Below are 27,101 nucleotides of genomic sequence, written 5' to 3'. Positions count from 1 at the left end.
ACACTCACATATTAATCAGCTGCTCATCTGAAGGCTTGAAAGTTCCAGTCTTGTGCTAGTGGCTACTGAGTTACACTTGAGTATATTAAGGTCAAGACACTCACTTGGGCTGGTATCGATTTATAATGTCAACATTAAGCCCAATACGATCAAGAATAAGGGCCATGTGCACCAGCTGGCACACCCTCAGGGTATGTTCTCTTGTATGTGTGGCATTTCTTTATAACTGGATTTAAGACAAATGGAGATGCTTTTCTCCTGAAATCTCATGGTATGTTTTCATTAGCTTGTTTGTACCCTCTGTATGCATTTATTCCAGGTTCCTCAGGGTGAAGTGTACAGTGGAAAGGACAGTTGAATACCATCAAGACTGCAGAGGGTAATGCTGGAAAGAAAGAAAGAAAGAAAGAAAGAAAGAAAGAAAGAAAGAAAGAAAGAAAGAAAGAAAGAAAGAAAGAAAGAAAGAAAGAAAGAAAGAAAGAAAGAAAGAAAGAAAGAAAGAAAGAAAGAAAGAAAGAAAGAAAGAAAGAAAGAAAGAAAGAAAAAAGACCCACAAAAACATCTTGTTAAGGGTACAGCTTATTTACATTAATCTCACCAGGAATTTGCACCATGACATAATTTCAGTTTGACTTGAATATTTTTTTTATTATTATTTTTAATATTTGAGTTTGCTTAGCCTATACCTGTATTTTGAGTTCTTTGCGACAATGTCCTTAACGTTCCCTCTGAGATTAATAAAGTAGTTTGATTCTTATCTGCTAATTCTTTGTGCATGTGGATGGGTTAAACTGGAAAAAAAAAACTTTTTAAGCCTTTTGCTTTTTTTATGAAAAGCTATTTTTTCACTAAGTTTCACAGGTCTCCCAGTTCTGAATATTTTCTTTAAAAAGAACATTTACTCTGTAAGATTTTTTTTAAAAGTCATATTTTATATTAGTCCGTCTTAGGCAACAAAAAGTAACATTATTAGATTAGGCAAACACTCAAAATTGTCTATGTTTTTGTTAAGAATAATCTTCCCATATATTTACCTTTTAAACTCTTTAAAGGTTCTTTATTTAAGGCTTGAAATACATTAAAACCAGCTAAACCTTAACTAACTTATCCCAATGTTCATCAAAAATGCGATATCATTTGTAACGGTGATTCAAGGGTGAATGAAATATCACACATCATTTAAATCCTGTTTTATTTTTCAATGTCCCATTTATTCCTTCATAGCTCATCTGACAGTGGCCTTGCAGTTACATGGTCACAGAGAGTACATCAATATTTCATTAGCATGTCAGGCCACGGGATGGGGAGTTTCTGAAATGCCACGAGAACCTTTATTTTTTAGAAACTTGACATCAATAAGAAGCTATCTGACCTAGCTGCAACCCATAAAATTTGGGAACATTTTCAAGGAATTTTAAGAGGAGTTTGTCTGGCATCATGCATGGACAGCAGCTTGCATGGCAACAAAAAAAATCACAAGTATTAATAAATAAGTTTAAAACAACTTTAAACTTCATTTTCATACTCATCTGGATTACTGTTAGTCCTGGAAAGCATCTGGTCACTGTGCTGATGATCAGTTTAAACTATCTGAATACTTTTTGGATTTTTTATTTTATTTTGCATTAGTCAATTAATCATTTAGTGTAAGAAATAAAACAAATTGTGAAAAGTTTATATCAAAAAAATCTTTCACCTCCTTTAAAGATACTCACTTCAAAAGTTTTTAACTGTATCGTCTCTTTCAGAGCTTTTTCTTAAATTTTAGCTGGAAATTAAGAAAAAAAACTGTGGCTTAAATGTGATTACTTTTCTGTTTACGTATGGCTAAATCAAGCATGTCCGAACAAGCAATTTGAGGTACATGGAGAGAAATCTATTTTTTCATGCCAACACATTGATGTATCTGACTTGTGATTCCATAAAAAGGAGCACAAGTGCCACTAGCCCAAAGCACAAAATAGTTCAGATGGACAGCACTGTATATTCAGAGGTGGTTCAACCTCCGTCTTTAATTTATTCAGTGATGTTTTTAGATTTAATATCTTCTGAATGTTTCTTTTTTCTTAATCAAAATGAAAGAACTAGCTCTTTCTTTGATCTTTGTGTCTATTTAATGATACTGAAGCTTAATGGGAAGCTGTGCAAGAGACCAGTATGGGGACATGTTTAGTGTATTACAACATGTCCTGCTGTTCAACAAAAGAGGCCTAAACATATATTATATCGAAATGTATTTAGATCCTAATGTGGAGAAAATAACACAATATCTTATCACTTCATGAATTCTGATAATTTCTTAAAAGATTGTTTATGTAAAATGAAGTAAAGTTTTCCCTTTCATATCAGGTTTTATGTGGAACCATAGCATGAAGGCCACAAAAGTCCTCCCTGGTGTTGGTCTGTTGTGTGAAGATACACTGTGGCTAGCTCCTAAAACAAACAGCAATGGGACATCTTTCATCATGTAGCTTTCTGTTCAAACTTTTGTTAGTACGCCAGTTTTGGTCTGTAAATCAGACAAATACGAAGTCAGCAAGTTGAGTCAGTTCCACAGTCTGACCACAGTGTGGAGTAGTTTCCTTCAGTTTCAGTCAATGAGGTTCAGTAGCCAGTAAGTCACAGTGAAAGGCACATTCAGGAAGGCTGAGCAGCCAGCAGGCACATTATCAGAACACTGGTTGTGTTAAATTTTGGGCCTCCAGCCCTGTATGAATTGCGTGATTTTGGTCACATGGAGTCGGCTCAGGTGGAAGTCATGTGACAGGATGTCCTCAGTCAGCTGCACTAGGAAGCTGCCGTCGATTCGTTCTCTCTGGAACACGGCCACCGCCGCCTCTGGTAGGCCAATAAACCGCAGGCACGCCGACACCTCCTCCAGTGACAGTGCAGACAGGTCAGCAGGAGGCCGCCAGGTGGGGTCAGGGGGTGGGGACAATCCCTCGGTTACACCTGAGGATGTCCCACCACCCTCTGCACCTCTAGAAGAATCTGTTGTGGGACTGGCAGCAGGCTCAGGTGAGGGGCAAGGGGACTGGCGGTTGAAGGGGTTTAATGCCCCAAAGGGAGCAAATCGATTCTGTGGGGGCGGTGGCTTAAGTCGGGGTCCAGAGGGAGTGAAGGTATCCGCCCACGGCTCTGCCCAGGTGGCCTGTGCAGGTTGAGGGTTGGCTGTGCTGTCTGCAGGGAGGGCAGAAACTGGCTCAGGACTGGCGGGACTAGGAGCAGGACAGTCTGCCCAGGAACATGGATAGCAATAGAGAGTGGCATCTGGTGAGGGCGAGCAGCTGTAACCAAGCAGGAAAAAGTGATATTAACACTCTTTTTTTTTTTTTACAAACAACTAAAAAAACAAACAACAACAACCATTCACTCTCCTAACAGTGACAATGAGCTGTAAGTATTCCTCTATGCTTCAGAATTCATCCAGCTGCCTCTGTCTCATCATCAGAAACACTGACCCAGTGACAGTGGAAGCCATGGATGCTCATGCTGTCATTCTGCAACTGTGTTTACTAATGATATTGTGTGCTTTAGATCATTAGATTTTTCAGATCTTCAAATATTTCTTTTTTTTAATTCTCTAGTGCAGGTTATCTAGATTTTTAAACCATAAGAGCCCGAAACTATTAGATACGGTTTCTGAGACATTTTGCTTCAGTTCATGGTATAAACTTCAAATCCTGTTGAACACAATCTGATACTTGTCTTCTGTCCCCTAATAGATACCCAGAAGCAGAAAACCACATTATAATATTTTTAATGTATCACATGGTAATAAACGGTGGATAGCCCTCCCAAAAAAAAAAAAAAAATTATTTTTTTGTTACATTTTGTTAAAGGGCCAAATAAAGACCTCATATTTAAAAAAATGGACTTTTCTTACCATTTTTTCCATGGGTCGGGCCTTAATGGGTTAAACTGTTAATGGTATAAACTTGTAATTTCTACTCTTATACTAATATGAATCAAACTAATGATTTGGGTGCTGTATATGTTTTTAACTACTTCACTGATGGATTATTTTTGTTTTTGCTGTTTGAGGATTGAATGTTTAAGTGGCACTCGATTCCAAATGTCAATGCCCAAAGTGCAATAAACTAAATACCTCTTACCAGCTTAACTTATGAAGAAATAAATGAATAGTCCACTTGTGTGGAATGGCAAACTTTGAATCTAGGCCTTGTAGATGCAATACATGTGAATATTCGGTATGTGTAGTGTGTACTTGATAGATGTGTAACAACAAATTTTATAAAGAAAAAGACGACTCATGCTCAAATTTGATTGGTTAAAGAACACGGGGGCAGATTTTGACTCTAACCTGCTCAAAGCAAATGTCTGAATAAATGTCAGTAACTATTTTAATATAACAATGCACATGGAAATTTGAAGAGAAAACTAATTCAAATCTAAAACAGATAAAAAAAATGGCATAAAAAAAGGAAAGAAACCAAGTTACTAACATATATGAAATAATGATATATATACATGTAAAAATCATTAATCATTTGTCTACTTATTTATTTATCATTGAATGTATTTCCTAATTTATTTTTTAACATTTTTTAATATTTATCTTTTTTTCTTTTTGTGGCATGCCTACATTTTAATACACTCATCAATGAAACAGCTTTTAAGGCAACTGGCATTAAAAAGAAAGACGAATTCTTATCCCCTTATTTGATTTGATACAGAAGACTTTCAATTTCCATTGGGGAGTTTGAGTCATATATCTATTATATAATGATAACAAAAAATCCAGATATTTCCAAATATAATAGTGGTGGGAGGGAATTAAATTTTAAGCTTTTTTTCTAATGATGTAATTGTCTTTTGGTATTAAACAAAAAAATGTGTCAGTCTACTTAGTAATAGTTTTCTTTTTTCAAATAAATGTGACATTAAGGATAAATTGGTTCACATGTGGTTAAAAGCAAATGATACAATACCTGTTATGCAGTCCAGAAGAGTAGAAGGAGAGGTTTGGTCTCGGGGAGGTGGAGGTTTTGGGAAAGCGAGGTGGAACAGGAGGGCTGGGGGCCGGACTGGAGATGGAGCCTCCCTTAGAGTAGCGAGGGGGAACCGGAGGGGCAATCAAGTAGCGGCACTCCTCTCTCACCTACACAAACACACACACAAAGGCATAACAATAGCACACACACATCAGCAGAAAAGTTAACACTTTAAACTTGACTTCTCAGGAGGTTTTATGTGTGTGTGCTCTGTTTGGTAAATGTCAAACTTAGTGACCTTTACACCTCAAACAAACCTCCCCACACACAGTAGCGTAACACACACATGCAGAGACACACACAGTTCCTTGACAGGCTAAATATCAGGGGATGAAGAATGCAGTGTAACAGGGTATAATCCAGTTGCTAAGCAGATGCCGACACCCACACAAGCCTCTCTGAAAGAAAAAGTCAAGTAAACAAAACAAAAACATGATAATGTGCCCCTTTCAAACACCACATACACAAACAGATGAAAACTAATCCAGGGGAACAACTTAATAATAAAAAAGTAAACAGCTCTGCAACAAAAACAATCAAACTATTTCTGCTTTAAAAACAATTAGCTTATAGGACCACAGCACTTATGCAAGGTTTAGATTGTAGATTTAAGCTGAACATGAGAAGCAAGAATAAAATGAAGAATAAGCTTTAACGGCACTAATTTATTCCTGAACATATATCTAAATCAGGTTTTCAAACAATAAAACAGCCTTCTAAAAGTAACCTTAATCAAACAAATGATGATAAGACGTTTACTTTACGCACAGTTAAGGATATAATCATCAACCAAACAATACATGATAAATAAAACTAAAAAAAACTTGATGTCCATAAACTTAAGTGCTAGGGATGAGCTGACTGCAGTTTTATTTCTTTTTAAAAGTTCTGACCGACAGATTCAGGATTTCTTTCAAAAAAACTGAAATCAACCAAAATAATAATAAAAAAAAAAGTTTTTAATGAACATTTGTTTCTTAAAAATGTTGATCAAAAATAACTTCTATAGCAGAACAACTTATTCATTCATTCTCTGTACCGCTTGGTCCATTACGGGTCGCAGGTAAGCTGGAGCCTATCCCAGCATTAACAGGTGAGAGGCAGGGTACACCCTGGACAGGTCATCAGTCCATCGCAGGCCAACACAGAGGGGACAAACAACCATTCACACTCCGTACACACTCCTAGGGAGAATTTAGAGTAATCAATTAACCTAACATGCATGTCTTTGGACAACTATACATTATAACAACTTATAATGTATGAAAAAGCCTAAACTTCCTGCGTAGCGATATTTCAAAGTAATTTTAAAATCCACTAGAAAAGGAATTATAGTAAATCACCCCTAAGGGATCTGATTATAATCTCATAATTTAAGCTTGTATCAGTGAAGGGCTGTATTTGTCCATTTGGAAATGAAAACCAGGTTTTCAGATTATAAAACCAGAGGGCTGCAGCAGGATATCTTTAGGTTGTTGGTGATGAATCCAGAACAACCACTTAAACATCACTAGGAAGTTTTTCTTCACAGTCATAAGCATCTTAGCCTTGTCCCCAGCAGTCTGTCTATTTTCTTGCTAAATTAACATCCTACTTTCCCCTTACAGGTATCACGTATTGCTAGTTTTGGATCTTATTTACTCACAGTTAAAAATTTTTTTAGTCTTGTCACAATTCACAATATCATTTGACCATGGCTCCAAAGTAATCATAGACGTCAATCATTGGAAAACTAAGAAAAGGTCTTATTTCCATGTTGTTTTTGGTCACTTGGTTGGCACAGAGTTGACTGACTAACCAACTAACTAATTAATAGAACTGATGCTTATTTTAAAGGTGTAATCCTGTTACACTCCTGTCCTTGGATCTGGACTTATACTGTATATCTGACATATCTTCATGTGCAATTTTTGTTTAAAATGCAAACAGACATCAGTATTTATTTCACAGATGTTTCAGAATTAGTTGATATCAAATGAGAGTTATTCTTTGTAAGGGTTAGGTGAATCATTTGGCTTTTTTGTTGTGGCATAAAAATGTATGTGTATGGTCCCTTTGATGCAATGAATAAATAAAAAATAAACAGCCTGATCAGCCAGTAACTGCTTGGTGTAGTATGTAATGGAAACAGTGTTGTTAAACAGTTGATAACAGGAGACTATCTTGGTTACCACAAAAGCATTTAAAGTAATTTTCAACCACTGCTTCCTGATATAAACATTTTAATATCAATAAAAACTGCACACCCTATCTGAATGAATACTGATTGTTGTCTATGAGGAACACCGTGATTTGCCTACACCCTTGCACCTCTCCTACAGATGGGTGATAAATTAAAGGAAGAGATTCAGTGATTTGGACAAAACCATTTGGAAGGATAACTGTAAGTAATTTAATCAACACTAAGGCCTTCATAGTCACTAAATTTCAAGCAACGTGAACATCTAAAGGGAGCAACTTATCCACAGATTATAAGAATCCACCAGTTCTGGTACATGGCGATCTAAAACCATACTGTGACACTGTATGTTCTTTTATTTATTTTTTGTTTTTTACTTGTCACCCTTCTGTAGTATTTGTGTGTGTTCTTAGCATAGATGACGTGTACAGCAGCCTTCTCTGGAAGTCTGTCCTTGTGTGTGTCAGTGAGGGTTAAGAGCTGTAACATATGAATAATTCAAGCTGGGCAGTCTGATTTCTAAAAGCTAGATGCTGTTGTGGTCAGATAAGAAGGACAAAAGACAGAATGACAGCAGAAAGGAGAATAGGTGAAGACTGAAACTCACAGCATCAGATTTTGGAGGTACAGGTGGCGGAGTAGACACTCGAGTCACCATGGTACCAAGAGAACCGTCCAATGAGGAAGACGAATGGAATGATATTAGGTTTGGCTCCTTTCCCAAGCCCTCTGCGTTCTGATTGGTCCAGAGTTCCTCGTATGGGATCTCCTCACTGGTCCTGATTTCCTCCTCAGTCCACTCAGCAGTCACATATTCCCTCTCCTCACCTGGTCCCTCCCCCAGCCTCTCTCCTAGAGAGTCCCTGCAGCGTTGTGACATGTTATCTGAAACCCCACCAACATACCCGCACATTGAGAGGCGCTGCAGTGCCGGCGCCATAGAGTCCTGACCCGACACACACATGCGAGAGCGCCTCGGGCTTACACACTCCTCAGTCATGCACTCCAACTCTGGCCGAGTTTCTCGAACTGCACGAGAATAGGCATCCGGGTCGAAGGCATGCCGCAGAAGAAGGTTCTCCAGCACTGCTGTGTGAACAGATGCTTCTGCCACATTGAAGCGAGGCATGCAGCGCAGCAGCAAGAAGTGTGAAGGGGAGACTTCCTGTCGGCGGAGGACCATGCAGAGCACCACTGTCTTACTGACGATGTTGAGCAGCTTATAGCGATGGCCCTCTCGAACTGCATGTCTATCATAAGGGTTCCGTGGTGGCCGTGACGGCACAGAAACATTGACAGGCAGGCGAACTCTCTCAATTATGCTGCGTATTGTGTGTTCCCCTCCCAGCATGCCTTGCTCCAGGGGTGAACGTGTGCAAAAGCGTCCACGGCAGCCAAATGGCAGACTGACACTCTGGTTGGTGCGATGGTTCATACAGACCAGGCAGGGTGTTTTACCTGAAGAAACAGAGAAACACCTTGCATTAATCAGAATTATTTCATGTGTACCCTAATTAAGAATATGACTAAATAGTCTGAATGTTTTTTTATATACAAATAACTTGTAGGCTGTAAACAGCAGCAACTGATGCTCCCAGTTATACTTTGGGAAATCATTTTTCTTTTAAATGAACATCTTTGTCTGTGCAATATGTCATGTGTTATGATACATTTTTGATAATGTGCAGCTCTAGTGTTAGTTATGCTAATTAGCCATTTGAAGCTGGAGGCAATACATAAAAATACATCAGAATGTTTCTTAAATTTCTATTAGATGGAACAAATGTTCTTGGGACTCAAACTTGCTATAACAAACCGATAAAAACTTTTTCCATTGTGTGTAGAAGCAAGTTTACCATCAATGCTCTAAAGGCTGCAATTTACTGGTCCTGTATACCTCTACCTCTCAGAGGGCAGGTGTGTCTCCGTGGCAACATGAAGGGATGGCATATGTTATGACCTTATAGTCTGAGTTATTGATAATCACAGCTTTCTGAGTTAAACAAACTGGTTTACTACTTTTGAATAGACCACAGTTGCCAGTTCCACAGAGTAGGATAGAGGATAAGTCTTCAGCTGGACAGTCAGGCCATTTAAAGGGGATTAGTCAATTAGTCGTGATGCCATCATGACGTCATTAACAACAAAATAAAAAAATACTTTATCTCCAAAGTAGTGATGCGTGATACCACTGATTTTCCTTCCAATCCAATACAAAGTAAAATTCAAGCGAGTATTAGTGATACTGATCTGATACCAGTACTTTGTGCAAAAAATGATGTGTGATCTATCTATCTATCTATCTATCTATCTATGCTTGTCATAATTTTATTATATACAGAGTTATGATTGACTCTCCGGTGTTTAAGGAGCTTTGATGTCTTCTTCTATGTCTTCCCACACACATCATACAATGCGCAGTTGCTCTTCCTACCAGCTGGGAATAATTTAGACAAGATCCTTCCAGTTCATAATAAACTACACATTTACCCCAAATTACAAAAATATCAATATTCTAACATGAAAGTCGATTCTGGAACATAAAAAGTTGGTAATGGAGGTATCAATATTTCAGTATCAATTCACACATCACTAGTCCAAAGGGAAAGTTATGTATTTATAATGTATGTGTTCCATACATGAGCGTTTTTATTTTGTTATATTTTTAACATTCTGTGGGCTGTAGTGTCCTTTATTGTTCAGCAGTTCCTATTGATGCTGACATTAGCTTGGGCCTTTTCCGTTTTAATTTTATACTTTACATAACACCCCGTCTATTAAAGATAATAGAGCTTTAATAAACTAATTAAAATTCAGAACATGATATATAATGTAAAAAAGGAGAATGTACATTCTACATAGAGATTTAACCTCAGCAATTCTCCATAATGTAGTAAAAAACATAACTCATTTGCAGAGGAAGCTCAACAGTTTGGCTTTGCTTACTTCTAGGAGTCTTTCCCAGTCGTCTCAGAAGCGCACTCAGTCCCGTCTTTTCCTTTGGGGGTGTGGCACAGAGAAGCTCTGCCTTCCCCATGAGTGACAGCTCATCTCCAGCCTGGAGAGTGAAGCTGTAGGGTTCACTGTCCTCACTGAACTCTCCTGAAACCACCTGTAACACACACAAGTTCATGTAAATGTGCAAATGCACTGCATGATTACGGTTAAGTAAAGTAGAGACAGTGTTTGTTAGCTATGCTATAAAATGATCTGTTGCATTCACAGGAGTCAACAGTTAAAAGCTAAACAGAGCAAATCAGAACTGGAAATGCATCATAAGAGAGCTTTAAAAGCAATGACTGATGCTAACCTTGACACTAAAAGTGATTGTCTCCATGACAAAGACCCGATCAGGGAAGACTCCAGCAACTTCCTCCACACTGGAGAAATACTGGACTGGATCCCTGACGTCTCGGTCTTCATCCAACAACTTGAACTTTCCTATGGCGAGGATGGGGTTGATGGAGGAGGAAAGAAGGACACATGACAATGGTTAGTAAATTGGTAAAGAAAGAGAGGGAGGAGCGATAGAAAAAAACAGGCAAGAAAAGAGTTGGGAAGAGTTCATTGAAAAACAAGAAGATAGGAAAAATGCAAATGGAGGAAGAGGGGGAAGCAAAGAAAAGAAATAAAGAAAAGTTTTACTGCTAGTAGCCTCATTATAGACACAAACACATCTGCAGAAGACGCCATTTGTACGAGAAGAATATAAAGACACCTCGCTGACCTATGACCTGGCACCAGCGCCAAGCCAATCGACATCCGACAGGGTTGGCATGGCAACCAATAAAGGACCCCCATTCTCACGCAGAGCAGAGACACATCACCATGGAAACACTCGCACATACAACTCTCTCTCTTTGACCCGCTCTTTCCCTTTTTTATCCTCTCCACTCTCTAAATCTTTCAAACTATTACACTCCACAGTTGAGATGTTAAAGCTATTAATATTTTTGGGTTTATGCCACTTTTCGATGATGCAAAGAAGCATTTAAAGAAAGCCAAACATTCTCCAAACAGGCCTCACATCATTCATATTTACAAGTTTATTGGATTGCAGTTGAATGTCTACAACCCTTGGAGCATCCTCCTTTTCCTCACAGTTAAAGTGCTTGGTTTATGTAGGAATGACAGATAAGAAAGTTTGTTTTCTGTTTTAAACTGGGAAGCTGAGCTGAATGCCAAATTCCTCCATCCTCTACGCCAGCACCTCCTTCCTTCTCTCAATTCAAACAGAATCCCCAGGACAAGGAGCTTCCATGCGCCGAACAATGCAAGCAAGAGCTACTTTTCAACACAACCCACCACCCCCCATTCCCCCTAAAACGTGACAAACCAAGAAGGAGTCATGTGCAAACATTGTTTACCACCTAATAAAACAAACTGCTGCTGAACCCTGGAGATTCTTACAAGTCGAGGTATCTTTTTGGTAGAAGCAAGAGTCCAAATGTTGCTAACAGGCAAGAGAACAGATATATGACTCCATATTAACAAACCACTATAAATCTCACAGAAAATCACAGTGAGGTTTAAAGCTCAAGCTGCTACTTCCATTTGAGAAAAAGGGTATGTCAACCACTTCCTCAACTGAAACCAATCCATGATGATAGGTCATTCAGCTTTTCTATCCTCTTCTGTCATCTCTCCCTCCCTCAGAGAGGATGAGAAGGAGGAAGGCATCCTGTTGTCAATCCTCAGGGGTAAACCTATATTGCTCTCATCCTAAGCTTATTTAGACTTCCTGCATGAAGTCATCACACAGACGTTAGCTCATCACTGGCGATCGTCTTTATGATGCTAAAGGGCCTGTCGCATTTAAAGAGACACAAAAGTTAGCCAAATTGATTAAAATTTTCTTTTTTTTCACAAAAGATCTATGTGACGTTACAATGTTTAGTAATAGAAATGCCCTTACTGATAAAGCTTAGATTCTTGCAAACAAAAGTTATAAAGAGAAAACTGACAAAAAAACAAAGAAATCATGGAGCCATTCCTACCACACTCTAATCTTGCATTTTTAGTTACCTCATGTTTTAATCTGCTTTTCTTCATGGCCAAGGCTTTTATCTTCACATGAATAGATGCAGACCAGCCACAGCATGGGCATTAAACCAAATGAATATGAGCAAAGGAAGTTCAGTTGTTCTTGTCCATTTTTGGTTTCAAAGTAAGAAGGAAAAATTAAAACATATGGCCACAAAGAGCTAGAAGAAGTACAGCATAGCTTAGAGGAAAGGTTTATCTGTTGTCACAGCCCGGTCTGAAGCTATAATTGGGCAATTCTAAAACAAACACTAGAGTTTATAACATTTACTAAATTTCTAATAATAATTTTTTCTGTGATTTACATGCAAAGGGCTAAAAGTTAATATATTTAAATTCTTTTTATCCTATTTTTGCTGTTTTTATTACTGTGTTTTTTTACAATGAGTCTCTTGTTACTCAAAATAAAAATAGCTTTATTGGACAGTGTGGATCTGTTCCAGTTATATTTGTTATTTGTTTTGCAATATTCACTGTTATATGCTTCCAAAGTTAAACTAGAATGTCTGTGATGACAATGATATCAGCATCCCTCTCCTCACCAAATATTCCTTCTTTCTTTTGAAAAGGAGCCTGAGAGGCAGCAGCAGTGCGAAGTGACATCAGTGCTCCATCCGTGGAGGAAGCATCAGATAGGCAGCATTAAGATCCAGTTACACAGCGAGTAATGTGACTGGACCGCGGCAGCAGAATGGGATTGTGCAGATGAGCTCCGGTGAGGTCATTCTGACTAGACTCATTCAGTAGAAAGACAGACCATGAGTCAATGGGCAGGAGGAGTCAGAGAAGGTCACATGGTAAGAGGATGGATTCCTGAATGGAGGTGGAGTAGTAAGTGTGTTTATCTGTGCAGGGTTTTAAGTCAGGGTGTAATATACAGTGAATATAACATTACAGAATTATTCAACACTGTTAAATGTGACCTTTTAAGTAGGATTATTATTATTATTATTATTATTTTGATCATCTTAAGTGAGTCCAAGTTTGGTAAATAAAATGACTTCGTTCGGTAAGACAGCTTAGATAACACAGCATCTATGACTTCTAGATTTTTTTTTCATCTGTCAGACCACAGTTGAGATTTATCCCTTTTTCTCAGTCCATCTTGCATCGCTCTGGACAGGAAAGGTTTATGGACCTTGTTTATCTGGTGGAGCTTTCCCTTCCATTTGTGGATGAAACATTAAATTCCGCTCATTGATAATAGAAAGTCCGGAGATCAAACAGTTATTTCAACAACATAATTTGTTTTTAATGCAGTGCTGCTTGTGGGCCTAGAGATCACGGCCAGTACTGGTGTTCAGCCTTGTTATTTATTTCAGTTCAGAGAATTTGTATAATGATTTCCTTGCTTTGTAGATGATTAAATCCCAAAACTCTTTGCAATTTTGTTCTGAGAAATGTTTCTCTTTCATTGTTAATCTATTTTCCCAAGCACTCTTCCTTCAAACTTCCTCCCTATCATCACTTTTGAACAGCCTCTCTGGGGATGCCCTTTACAGTCTTGTTGCTTATTAACCTCATGAGTTTTAAGATACTTCAGATGGAAAAGTTTTAGTATTACACAACTTCTCAAGTCTTACTTGCCCCTGTCCAAACGTATTTGAACATTAAAAATTTGTGTATATTTTCAGGTTTCTTTTTATACTGTACACAGTCGGATAAATGGTTTGACTGATTTACTAACTGACTGGTAGGGCTGGGTGATTAATCAATAAAATCGATTAATTGATACATTTTTTCATATATGACAGTTTATTTTTATGAAATAAAAATTATACGGTGGAAAAGTTATGAAGTTATTTATTTTTTTGCTGTCATTCATGCATATAAATAAATAAATAAATAAATAAATAAAAAACACATTTTGCATGCAAAAGCTTTAAGTTTATTTTTGTTTTTAATAAGTTTTTAATGTTTTTCAGTAAGAAAAGAAAAAAAAACTATTAAAAATCAGAAATCGGATTTGGTTTGAAAAAAATTGAGATTCAATTTTTAGGCCATACTGTCCAGTCCTACTGACTGGTTGTATATTATGCATCAAACTGCTCATATTTTCTTTTAAAACTATACAATGTTCAAACTAAGTGAAAAGCTGGAGACACAGATACATATATTTTACTTATGGCTGGGATATTCTATCAAATCAACATACTGAAGATGACTTTTGTACTTTTTTGTACTATTTTATACACTGGTAGGCAAATGAAATGCTAAAAAATGCATGCTACTTTCCATAGGCTTATGTAATGCCAAAGTGCCAGTACAATTCATTGCTATTCAAAGTTAAATTTATTTCACACCAAGATGTTTTGTATTTGTGACATGAGAGACGGCCCATTGCATAATGTCTTGTCCTGAAGATTCTCAGGCCCTGTTTACATGACATTTTCATGCAAAACCCCCAAATTGTCCCTTTGTGTACTCAAAAAAATGCATTCAGACAACAGCAGAATGAAAACTACCTCCATGCAGACTAAAAATGAAAAAAAAAATCATAGGGCTGGAAACAATGTAGTGTGCATGACTCACTTTGCAACGACACACCCAAAGTGTGTACTATGTCCTCATCAGACCTGAAGACATAGAGATGTATTGGTTATCTAGCACATGTGTCTTCGCTGACTGCATAAATGTTTCACAAACAAGCGGGCTTTGCTTTAAGAGACTAAAATCACTTTAAAAGATTTTATCAGCAGCCCAAACAGAACACGGAGGCTCGCCATTGTTCGCAGGTGTAAACAGGGCCTGAATGTGCAAATGCAAGATGGAGTGGGGTTAATGTTTTTATTTTGTGGTGACCAGTATGAAAGCGATGTCAAATGCTCCCTGAACCACTCTCACAACTTAAACCTGATCAACACTGGAACTGTCATCTTGAATCATTGAGGGCAAAAGGGTTATTCAGTATATTCACAATGTCAGCTGACTTTTTTGGGGGGGGGGGGTTACATAATGTTGCTGAACCTTGATCCGATTAACTGAAGTAACCACAGATCCGAAGTAACCCCCCACTGCTGGGATTACAGATGATGGGTGTAGCACTACATCTGCTGCTATTCTTACTGATCACTTTGGAACAGGGTATATGTAGACTCATCAGACCACATGACCTTTATCCATTGCTCCAGAGTCCAATCTTTATGATCCCTGGCAAGTTAAAATCTTTCTTTCTTTCTTTTTTTTTTTTTTTGCTTTACTGTTAAGAGGTTTACTTAAGGGTTTAGTCCCAAAACTTTCAGTTCTTTTCACAGTGTGGAAATAGTCCTATTTTTACAGTTAAACAATGCTGTGAGTTCTTTAATTAGATTTCATCTACTTTTAACATGATTGCTTATTGTGATTATTTAAGATTTTCTTCAGACTGAATTTTGTCCTCAAATATTATGACTAACCACTATACTTGCAAGGTTTAATAATACTAGGATTAAATAACTTGTTTCCAGCTGAAACATAGCTGAGCTTTGACTTGTACAAACCCTGATATGAAGCCTCACAGTGTGTCTGCGGGGCACAGTGATCCGCCCTGTGGTTTGAAACTGGGATTACCCTGTGAGTCATCAAGTTGTTCACTAAATAATTAAATAAAAATCCAGTAGTTTTAAACAAATGACATGAAAAACATCACTACTAGTTTTGATGGACATGTCAGTGCAAAGACAACAACTAACAGCGAATCAGTTCCCACACACTGTGTCTTGCCAACTTTCAAAGAGACAGAAAATCCCCACCAGAAATAGAACAAGTGGAATATGTTGACCTTTAAAAATGTGTATTTACTTTTACCCTCAGAGGGAATTGGCCACTTTGGGGGAAATTTTTTGATTAGCTACTAAGTTATTTTTGTCTGTGATTTTTTATTTGTTTAATTGTGTGTACAGTATCAATAAGTAACCAAAGTGAGTGAGAAACACTGTGACTATATGTGTGTTTATGTGTTTGTGCTCACCCTGGTACTGCAGCGGAATGTCGATCTTGGGTCCGATTACGTAGTGTCCCTCCTCTAAGCTGTGGGCCGTCACTGTGGTCCACTGACGACAGGAGTGTAAGAGCACTACATCCTCCTCCGTCAAACCCTCCACACATTCACCTACAAAACGCAAACCAACATAGATGAGATCCACAAAAAGTCTGCAACCTCTGAGGTAATGAAACAAGTTTTTCACTTCTCTGGTCACACTTTAAAGAAGACTAATGGAAAATGCTTGAAAAGAATCTCAAAACCATATACACTTCTTGCACTCAGGATTCAGTATCCATAATTACCACCATCAGTGATGGTTCACCACCCCAAACCTATACTCATCAGGACCGTGCAATGCAACTGGCAGCCTACTATTACAGCCCTCCTACACACACACAAACACAGCTCTCCAGCTTTCACAAGAACTGAGTCTGAGGCATCGATTTCTGCTGATAGCAGAGTACAATGCAATCACACAGCATGCACATTGTTGTTACTCACAATCCTTAAAGTGTAATAATTATGTTGATGGATGTCTGAATACAAACACAAGACAGAGAGAAAAGCTTTATGTGGAGAGGATCATTGTCAGGACTTTACTTTCTGTAGAAAATTTGGATTGTTGACACTTCAGGCTTTCTGGTCTGTGATGTTAACATGTTTTATTGTGTACATACAAAATGTAACCTAGGTTTAAAATTAAAACTGGGCACTGTTTTCCCTCCCAATACAGAATTGTTGTCATTTTGAATAACACCCAGACTCAGATGTCAACAGTTTCCTTGGGAATTGTTTATGCTGCAACCACAGCTTACTCCACTTGCATGCACTGATGTGTATGAGGATTTTATTTGTAGAGTCACTTGTACTTGTCACCAATGAAGCAACTAGTTAATTTAATATGCAGTCTCTAGCATTAGTTGAAATCATACCCTGTTGTAAATTACTAACTACAATGTGGGTTGGTCTGGCTCTCCGAACAATGAAGCATTGGTGAGGTAACTGCAGTACAGTTAACAAACACCCACTAGCGCGTTCTCTATACAAGACGGTGCGCCTGCAGATGTAAGGTGGGTAGTTTTCCCGGGAATATGACAGGGTTTGGGTGCGCGCTTTCGTCCACCAGGGAAAAGTTGGAGGTGTGCCTCTCCGTCGCTGCTCGTTAGTATTCACTACATTCACCGACAGATTACAGCATTTACATATGAATAGAATTGAGCAGTACTTCAACAGCACAACAGACACTTTGTGGCTTTCCGGGCCTCCTGGACTGGAACAACTTTGGCCGTGACACCCATCATCCGTTCCCAAAGAGAAGACACCAAATCTGGTGAAGGAGGGGTTTTATGCTGACAGCGAAATATATAATATATTCATACGTACTATATTATTTTCAAAAATTTTAAACAAGTCAAGAGAATTCCATGAAGTCAATCGGTGCCAGAAACAAGCAAGACAAATTTAACCAATAACAAAACGGAAGTGAGGCTGAGAAGGTTTCAAAGTAAGCACAATATTTGGTTGAACAGTACAATTTTTTAAAAAGCATTTGATAATGAATGATCCCAAATTTATACCTACAATCAAAAAAATGTGTCCCAAATTATGTTTAGTTATTAAAAAGGAAGACAGTCTGAACAATCTTATAAGCAGTCAAATCAACCTATCTAATTTCTTAATAAAGTTCTGTACAATTTACTTCAACCAAATTAAAGGGAATTATGAGAGTTCCAGTTTCTTAGTCTTTTTAAAGTTGGACAATGACCTCTAATTGGTGTGACACCACCGATAAACATTTTTAATTGAGAAGTTAGGTTCCTTTTCAATTATGTTTTCACTGAAGAATGAGGTTACTCATTAAGTTTATTTTGATTTTTAAAAAGGGACCATGCATATTAATAAACATAAATGTAAATATGCAAGATTGAAGAAAAGCTTGAAGCTGCTGATAGCTTGTAAAATTAATCCACCTCTTTAACGGATCAATTTCAAACTTTTATTTCCTTTCTAAATATCTTTTTTTTTTTAATGAAACATCATGATCACTTTGCATTTACTTTGAAAGCTGTGCCCGGAAGTAGTCTTTCGTTCCTGCTCACCTTGACACCGCTGTGCATTTTAAGGCATTATTTAGTTAAATGTCTAAAGTTACATTAGTAATCTTGCAACCCTTTACTGACATACTTTTAAAAGTCTTTATCGATGGCGGTGTAACTTGCTCTTTTTTATTGGCGGTAATATCACGTTAGTCATGATTAATTGCCTCCAGTAAAGTGGCAGTAAAGGAAAGTAAGCAAACTGTTGTCATATGTTATAAATTTTTTAAGGGTTTCTTTGTAATTGAAGCACCTTGGAAAAGGTTATCCTTACCGTGGGCCAAGCGGACCAGAGTGGGCAGACGGAACTTACTGACCACCGCGTCCAGCGGCAGCGCCAACGGGCTCCAAGTAATCCCCGACAGGCTCGCCGACAACTTCTCCATCCTCCCGGGTCATCACGGTACCGGAGATAAAAGTGACGATGAAGGTAAAGATGTTGGTGTGAGTTGTGATGGTAACGATAAAGTGGAGGACGGTGAGAGTGAAGGTGGTGGTATAATGGCAAAGAGTTTCGCCATGTTTGAATGTGGAAGAGAGGGAGCGTAGTCACAGTCGGTGCGCAAGAGCGAAGGGAGGGAGCGCGAGCCCCTGTCGTTCGCTTTCCATCACTGCCCCCCAGTCCCCGTCTACCACCCCCACATGTGCAAGTGAGCTGAAAATCAAGTCAAACATTAAATAAGGCCAAGCAGTGTTTTGAGTACCTGTAACAGCGAGCAGAAAAGCGGAAGGAAGCTTGCAGAGAAGTTTCATGCAGCCTGTAACCATTGATATATAAACTCCACTGTCATGTTCTCCACCTTCACTGCATCACCCTGTTCTCAGAGGTTAAGGTTTAAAGGCACCTCTGGCAGGAATTCAGCTAGATTTTTAAAACTTATTTATTTATTTATATATGTGTGTGTGTGCGCGCGCGCTATGGGGGGTCCAAAGATTTATTACGGCAAAAGGTAGAGACGTCTAAACTGTGCAATATAGTCTACACTGATTTAAACTACATCCTTTAAATGATAGACATTTTGTTGACAGTTTATTAAGTACATTAAGCTGTAGTAAGGATTGGGTCGCTTTATAACCTTGAGACCCAAAGTAGTTGGAAAACTGTGTAAAATGTAAACAAAAAACAAACATAATGGTTTGCAAATAATTAAAAACCATGTTTTGTGTGAAAATGGTAAAAGAGACAACATAAACATTTATGCATCTGATGTATTATAAAATATTACATGCACAGTTTGAAAGTAATATTAGCTTGTTTCAGTAAGATTCTAACAGGTTGATGTTTATATCTGTGCTGCAGCCGTTCTTAATCGTTTTAGAGCAAATGTTTTCCTATTCTTGCTTGGTATAGGATTTCAGCTGCTCATTGCTTTCGCCTCCTTTGTTGTCATTTTTATTCACAATGAGCCAAATGTGTTCAGTACTTCCCAGGTCTGGACCCAGCTCAGCTCAGCATTCTAGAGCTGTTGTGATTTTATAAATGTTATTTTTTTCAGAGGTGATTGTAGTTTTTGCCCAAATAATTGTTCACTAAGTGGTGACTCCTTCACTTTTTATATCCATTATGTTGGTGATCTGTTGCCAGGTTACTTATTAGCTGTGTTCAGTGTTACACAACTTCTCTAATGTTTTGTTGATCCTCTGCCAACTTTCTTGAAAGCAATATCACCTGCAATCAAACTTATCATGAACTGATCCATACAGAAATAATATTTGTTACAACACCTGATAAGTTGTCTTTCTACTGACTTTATTCACTCTTATGTATTATTTATTTTATATGATCTTATATGATTTAACTGCATCTTATTTAATTAATCTTTTTCTTTTCTTTCCTGTATATATGTATATATATATATATATATATATATATATATATATATATATATATATATATATATATATATAAACAGGTTAAAAATTCTCATACATTTAAGTGTCAAATTATTATTCAGTTTTTTTTAACAAGTCCTCAAGTGGCACATTTACCTTTTTATCATGTTTAATTTGTACAACAGTTCCAGCTGTTAAACACTTTCATTTAATTTAATAATATATGTTGTGATGCACTAGAATAACTATCCTTTAATTATATATATATATATATATATATATCCATCCCAGATAGTGAGTGTCAGAACCACTATCCAGGATGAAACATCCAACATCCTTGAATACACCAGGAAGATGGCCTCAATGGACGAAGTGCTCGGTGAATGTTTCAGGCAGTGGAAAACAGATCATGTGGTGATGGAGGAACCATCATGGGAGGAAAAGCCCCTCCATGATGTACCACCGACAGATAACTGAAGTGGCTGATATGGAGAAATCCTACCAATGGCTAGAAAGGGCTGGACTGAAAGACAGCACAGAGGCATTGATCATAGCTGCACAGGAGCAGGCCTTGAGCACCAGAGCAATGGAGGCCCAGATATACCATACAAGACAAGACCCCAGGTTCAGACTGTGCCGAGGCCTCTGAGACAACCCAGCACATAACTGCAGGGTGTAAGATGCTGGCAAGGAAAGCTTAGAAGGAGCGTCATAACCAAGTGGCTGGTATAGTGTACAGGAACATCTGTGCGGAGTACAGATTGGAAGCCCCGAGGTCAAAGTGGTAAACACCTCCGAAAGTGGTGGAGAATAACCGAGCTAAGATCCTGTGGGACTTCCAGATCCAAACCGACAAAATGGTAATGGCAAACCAGCCGGATATTGTGGTGATGGACAAACAGCAGAGGAAAGCCACTGTGGTTAACAGGGCGAGGGGACAATTTTTTTTTTTTTTATATTGTAAATAAAATTAGGTGTTATGTGATTGGAATACTCATCAGCAACTATGTAAGTTTTCGTATTTGTGCCACTGTAGATATGAAATAAATATTTCCATTTTTTCTCATTTTAAATGGACTTTTGAATCAAATCCTACAAAAGCCCTACTGAGGGTAAAAAAAGATGGAAATAAAACATGACTGAATGCTCATTTTAATAAAAAAAAATATATAAAACAACTTTTTTTTCTCAACTTCCAATGAAGAAAGAACCATTTTAGATTGAAAGGAGTAGCAATCATACATTGTATCTGGTCTTAAGGGATGCAAAAGATTTGTTGTAATTGGATGTGTTGCCCAACTATTCATGATAAGGTCAACTAATTTCAGTTTTAACATAAACAATAATAAACATGCTATCAGAATCCACTTTGTTGTCATTGCACAGAGTACAACAAAATTGAGGTAACAACTCTTATGTTAGCATGAATAAATAAATAGGACACAATATGCAAAATAATAAAAAATCTGAGCCTTGTTAGTGACTGCATTTAAAGCTTAGTCTGCAACAGGAAATATAGGAAGATATTACCAAGGTGATGAAGCACCATGTGCAATCATCAGAATTAGTCTGACATGGCAACTAAATTATTAAAATACTATTAAGCAAAAAAGAAATCCAGTGTACTGAACTTTTATCAAGTGAGTGACATTAACCTGAAAGTCTAATAAAGACACAATCCATAAAATAGGAGCTTTTCTTTTCCATAAAACATTTTATGATGATTTCATCTAAATGTGCCAGTCTAACAAACAATTTTCAACCAGATATTCAGTGCACTTGGTATATATTTTGGTTGTTTTGATGATAGCTTTCTCAGACACAAGACATTTATTTAATCATAGTTTTTATGGTGGAACAAAAGTTTAAAGATTTTAATACCAGACTAGGCTCTCAGTCCCAAGGAAGCAACTGCTCAGAGGTGACTGCATCTATGAAGTCATCGAGAGACCAAAGCTTATTTTAATGTAGGTATTGCTTATTTTAAACACAGCCTGTGTCTTCTGTCCACATACTTGGGAGAGGTAATAGCTTCTCTGATACATTAATAATTTTTCTTTAAAACGTATCTACACCTGTATGCTTCAGTCTAATCAACAGCCTCTGCAGAGAGCTCAACTAGTCACCCTGCTCTGAATTTGTGGCCTCAGGCAAGGCTCTCTTAAGCTCACTCAGTTCACTGAACCAAAGTGTACACAGAAAGCCATTCATTTGCTATTGATTTTTGTCAGCAAGGCAGTTGTGATGTTACAGTCCATTGTGGGATGGCATAGCATGAGCACTTCTCCAGTTATATAAGTTAACTCTTCAGTTTACTATTGTAAATTACAGCAGCAACATTCATAAAAGTACTGGTTTAAATGTGTAGGTGATCATCATCGAGCAGCCTCATGCCATTAAAAACTTTTCCAGGCTTCCCAGAATGGCTAACCACACTAACACTCACCCAGCAGTGGTGTGGTTTATCCTCTGTTCAATTAGTTAAAATGCAACCCTAAACTGTGATTCATTGGCTATAAATAGCTCACTCATTTCCCAGATGGAGCAAACACAAAAGCATACAATTGTCCAAATGGTTGACACAATCCATTACCAAACAGATAACTAAGCATTAATTTACCTCTCGTCAATTTCTAGTGTTAGTCTAAAAAACTAATGAATTAGTGGGTCATTAGCATGAATTTAAATGTGACAAAAGAAAAAGTACAGTCTTTACTGTGCATTCTACTACTACTACTTCTACTACTAAACTACATGAAATACAAGAGGCTTTCTTACAAAAATAGAATGAGCCATTTCTGCGCATACCAGGTTCCTTTAATCTTTAAGGAAAAGAGCCATTTACTGTAATTATAGTGGATACTCTGTAAAGTTTTTCTGTGTAAGCAAAACAAAACAAATAACTTGATTATGGAATTATTTGATGGCTACTGTGAAACAAAATAAATGAAAGTCAATTAAACGACCAAAGTTAAGGATAATAATTTTATTTGAACCATATTAACAAAAATGCAACTAAGAAGCTGGACTTCCGGACTGAGGACATGGGCAGCAGGTGTCAGGGTGGTGGGAAACTCAGTGTTGAGGCTCTGCAAGAAGAAAAAGAGAAAAATGTGTGAAAATCTGACAGCGTTGCTTTTTCTGTAACATATAGCCACATATAGAGTATTAACTGGGACTTAAAATGACAAAAAAAAAAAAAAGCTCAAATGAGTTCACACATCTGGTACTGCAGATGACATTTTTCGTTCCATTAACCACAACTTTGGCTTTTTCTACCTATAAAATACTACAGACTGTAATGTTTTTAGAGGCTTTACTAAACACTGATGAAGTTGACAAGATTAGGTCCAAGAAATTACAGTCGAATATTCTTGTTTGTAAACAGAGAACCGTTATTATAGATTGTACAAGATGTTATTTTGTATACAGTGTCAGCTACAGGCACATTTGTGTTGTGGTAAAACTTAAAACCAATCATAAATGGCCAAAATATTCCAAGTGTGCTTTTGATGACACTTAGTAGTGAACCTTTTTCACATTTTTGTAAGGTTTTTTGTCAGGATTTTATGTACAAAAGAATTAAGAAACAAATCCTGAGAACCGTTTAGCAAAGTCAGTGCTCAACTATGTACTAACAAAACCATAAATATTAATAAATTCATTTCAATCATCGAGTTCTATAAAAACCAACAAAAAACAAAGGGACAATTTAAATGGAAATTTGAAAATTTAACTTCAAAACATGCAAATGTAAAGAATAAAAGTTTTTTTTTTTTTTTTCTTTCTAACAAGGCGGTTCAGGCACTCATTTGATAAAGGTAAAATAGGATTGTAAATTGGCTCAAATTCTCTGATGGTGGAAATATTTCCCAAAACTACCTATACATCATGAATAGAAAATAATAAACTACTTACTGTCTTTAACAGCCTTCTTGCCTAGAATAGGGGCAACAAAACAAAAGAAAAAGCAACAACAATTATATCCGTCCATACAACTTAAACATTGCACACAGACAAATGAGAACTTACTTGGCCCTTTGGAAATATTCATATTATATAGAAAACTGAGTAGAAAATGAGGACAAGAACCTTTGCACCAATATTTACTGCTGAATTGCACAAATTAATCAAACTCATCCTGTCCAAAAGGTCAAACAATGGCTCAAGATATTCCACAAAATTTCCTTAATACACAACTACCTCACTGCTCAATCATTTGTATCAGGGGAAACAGATGTATCTCCCAAATACAGTACAAATCAGTAAGTTTTCAGCTCACCCCCATAGGAAAGTTTGTAGTACAGGCATGCCATAATGACAACTCCAGGCCACATCTCTTGGTATGCCTTAGTGTAGTAAGGGCTCATCACGGCCCACCAATTTGCAAACATGCGCCCAGCCATCTGCGGGAGAGAAGAATAGAGTTTGTGGATTAATTCAGTATAAACAAAAGTCTTGAATAAGTCTCTTTTCTGAACAGACATAGCTGTAACCTTAGGTGTATCTATAAACCTCAGCAAACCTCATATTACGAAATTTCTTATGTATAGACCCCAGCTAACTTAATATTTTGTGCAACTCAACGGTTTCACTTTTGCAGAATAACGCATTTAATGCGTCGGGCAGCCCTTATTATTGCTCTATACAACATAAAACCAACTTGGTAGCTGAGCACCTTGACCCTTTACTGTGCCAGGTTTACCTAATGACTTTGGATACCTAGGAAGGTGATCAAAACAAGAGGATGCATTATTGCCTTCTGGCTTTCGGTGATAGTAGGGCAGCCACTGTTTGACATGTGGCTTCTCCAGTCGCCCGATTGTCCTGAAAACTATTGTTTGTTTCAGGTATTGCTACTGCTAGCATTTAATCTCGAATTTAGCTAATGTTATGCACTGGCATTAAATTTACTTAAATCTGCCATCTAACAGAAAACAGTATTTACATATATCTCTATAAAATTATGATCGGCATTAAGCAAATTAAATTTAACACATAAACTACTTCAATAAATGGATTTAAAAAAAAAAAAAACACATTAGCATCTCGGCTACTAGTGCAGCTAACTAGCCTAGCAAAAAGCTAATGAGCTAGTTGGTTTTTACGGGCAAGGGTAGCACATTTAACCACAGCAGGAGACGAATTCTTCACCTGTGTTTTTGACACAGCATTGTTTGGTTCTTTAAAGTCAATCTACAAATGCAATATCGACACTTAACTTACATTTCAGTTTGTCACGCTGCAGTTGGAAGGTCAAGACAGCCGCTGCTGCTAAACGTCAAAGTCGTAGGGGAGGGAGGCTTCTTCTACTGTCAAACAATGTAGTACTACATCCCTGGTTTGAAACGTAGCGCCACACAATGGAGGAACACGACAATACATTTGGTAACAACATGGCTATCTGTTGGCTCCATCTTGTGGACAAACACTAATACAGTCACCTGTATGTAATGTTTTATAATTTTGTGTTAACATTTTCTAAATCTCAAAATAAATCTGATCTTATATCTTTAGCTTATGCTTGAAATTCAACATCATGCATTGAAAACAAATCCTAAAAAATAAAAAATTATATTTATAACAAACAGGTCAGAACATATATGGCAGTGATTCTCAAGTTTTTATGCTTTTTAAATATCAAGTTCTCAAGTGGCACATTTCCCTTTTCATGTAAAATAAAGGAAATTTTATCATATGTTTGATTTTTAGGCAAGGCAAGGCAAGGCAAGGCAGTTTATTTGTATAGCACATTTCATGTACAGGACAATTCAAAGTGCTTTACATAAAACAAAGACATTACAGATATTTAGAATAGTAAAAGGCATCAACACATAATCAACACATAATCACAATAAAATAATAAATTACATTAAAATGATTAAAAGCAAGATAAGTTAAAAAAAAGTTACCGTGCAGATTTCATGCATAGGCGCATGAGAAAAGAAAAGTTTTTAACCTGGATTTAAAAATGTCTACATTTGGGGAAAGTTTAATCTCCACTGGCAGTTTGTTCCATTTGTTTGCAGCATAACAGCTAAATGCTGCTTCTCCATGTTTAGTCTGGACTCTGGCCTGGACTAGTTGACCAGAGTCTTTGGATCTAAGAGCTCTGCTAGGTTTATATTCTCTGAACATATCACAGATGTATTCTGGGCCTAAACCATTCTGGGATTTGTAAATGATCAGAAGGGTTTTAAAATCTATTCTGTGACTGACTGGAAGCCAGTGTAAAGATTTTAAAACTGGTGTGATGTGTTCAGATCTCTTAGTCCTGGTTAAAACTCTAGCAGCAGTGTTCTGGATGAGCTGCAGATGTTTAATGCTCTTTTTAGGAAGTCCTGTTAAAAGACCATTACAGTAATCCAGTCTACTGGAGATGAATGCATGGATGAGTTTCTCTTGGTCTTTCTGGGAGACTAAACTTTTAATTCTGTTGATGTTTCTGAGCTGGTAAAAAGCTGTCTTAGTGACAGCTTTGATATGGCTGCTGAAAGTCAGATCTGAGTCTATCAACACTCCCAGGTTACGAACTTGGTTGGTAATTTTAAGAGCCCGAGTCTCCAGGTGTTTGCCAATGCTGACCCTCTTCTCTTTGCTACCAAACAGAATAATCTCAGTTTTGTCTTCATTTAATTGTAGGAAATTCTCCCTCATCCAGGTGTTTATTTGCTCCAGACACTGACACATTAAGTCTATTGGACTGCAGTCATCTGGTGACAGAGACACATAAAGTTGTGTATCATCTGCATAACTTTGATAATTAATGCTATAGTTTTGTACAACAGTACAACAGTTCAAGCTGTTAAATACTTTAATTTAATTTGATAATGTGTGTGGACATGCACTATGAGGCAAGGCAAGGCAGTTTATTTGAAAGCACATTTCATGCACAGGACAATTCAAAGTGCTTCACATAAAACAAAAGCATTACAAATATTAAGAAATAGTAAAAGGCAGAAACACATAGC

The 27,101-nt window shown here is 37.3% G+C and overlaps 2 protein-coding genes across 2 annotated transcripts; both read right to left on the bottom strand.

Annotated features, from left to right (window-relative positions):
- Nucleotides 1-1,175: 1,175 nt before the first annotated feature.
- Nucleotides 1,176-18,964, bottom strand: gareml (GRB2 associated, regulator of MAPK1-like). Its single transcript, XM_041976419.1, has 7 exons — nucleotides 18,572-18,964; nucleotides 16,187-16,327; nucleotides 10,505-10,635; nucleotides 10,141-10,306; nucleotides 7,802-8,652; nucleotides 4,953-5,122; nucleotides 1,176-3,287 (listed from the first exon to the last, which is right to left on the bottom strand). Exons 1-7 carry the CDS (start codon nucleotides 18,681-18,683, stop codon nucleotides 2,687-2,689), a joined length of 2,172 nt encoding a protein of 723 aa, XP_041832353.1. The 5' UTR covers nucleotides 18,684-18,964; the 3' UTR covers nucleotides 1,176-2,686.
- A 4,137-nt stretch (nucleotides 18,965-23,101) lies between these two features.
- Nucleotides 23,102-25,462, bottom strand: atp5mj (ATP synthase membrane subunit j). Its single transcript, XM_041976834.1, has 4 exons — nucleotides 25,357-25,462; nucleotides 24,413-24,536; nucleotides 24,049-24,069; nucleotides 23,102-23,219 (listed from the first exon to the last, which is right to left on the bottom strand). Exons 2-4 carry the CDS (start codon nucleotides 24,534-24,536, stop codon nucleotides 23,206-23,208), a joined length of 159 nt encoding a protein of 52 aa, XP_041832768.1. The 5' UTR covers nucleotides 25,357-25,462; the 3' UTR covers nucleotides 23,102-23,205.
- Nucleotides 25,463-27,101: the final 1,639 nt, after the last annotated feature.

This window comes from Melanotaenia boesemani, chromosome 22, assembly GCF_017639745.1.
Source record: "Melanotaenia boesemani isolate fMelBoe1 chromosome 22, fMelBoe1.pri, whole genome shotgun sequence".
Classification (NCBI taxonomy): Eukaryota; Metazoa; Chordata; class Actinopteri; order Atheriniformes; family Melanotaeniidae; genus Melanotaenia; species Melanotaenia boesemani.
The sequence above is the reverse complement of the archived record's forward strand: the minus strand, read 5'-3'. Positions and strand labels throughout refer to the sequence as shown.

Bases quoted from the DNA above. Each gene is read 5' to 3' on its own strand.
- gareml (XM_041976419.1), bottom strand. From the start codon at position 18,683: ATGGAGAAGTTGTCGGCGAGCCTGTCGGGGATTACTTGGAGCCCGTTG. The intron at 16,328-18,571 runs GTAAGGATAACC...TGCGTTTTGTAG, and splicing joins TCTGGTCCGCTTGGCCCACG to GTGAATGTGTGGAGGGTTTG. The intron at 8,653-10,140 runs GTAAGCAAAGCC...CTGTTTCTTCAG, and splicing joins ACTGGGAAAGACTCCTAGAA to GTAAAACACCCTGCCTGGTC.
- atp5mj (XM_041976834.1), bottom strand. From the start codon at position 24,536: ATGGCTGGGCGCATGTTTGCAAATTGGTGGGCCGTGATGAGCCCTTAC. The intron at 24,070-24,412 runs GTGAGCTGAAAA...CCCCTATTCTAG, and splicing joins CTACAAACTTTCCTATGGGG to GCAAGAAGGCTGTTAAAGAC.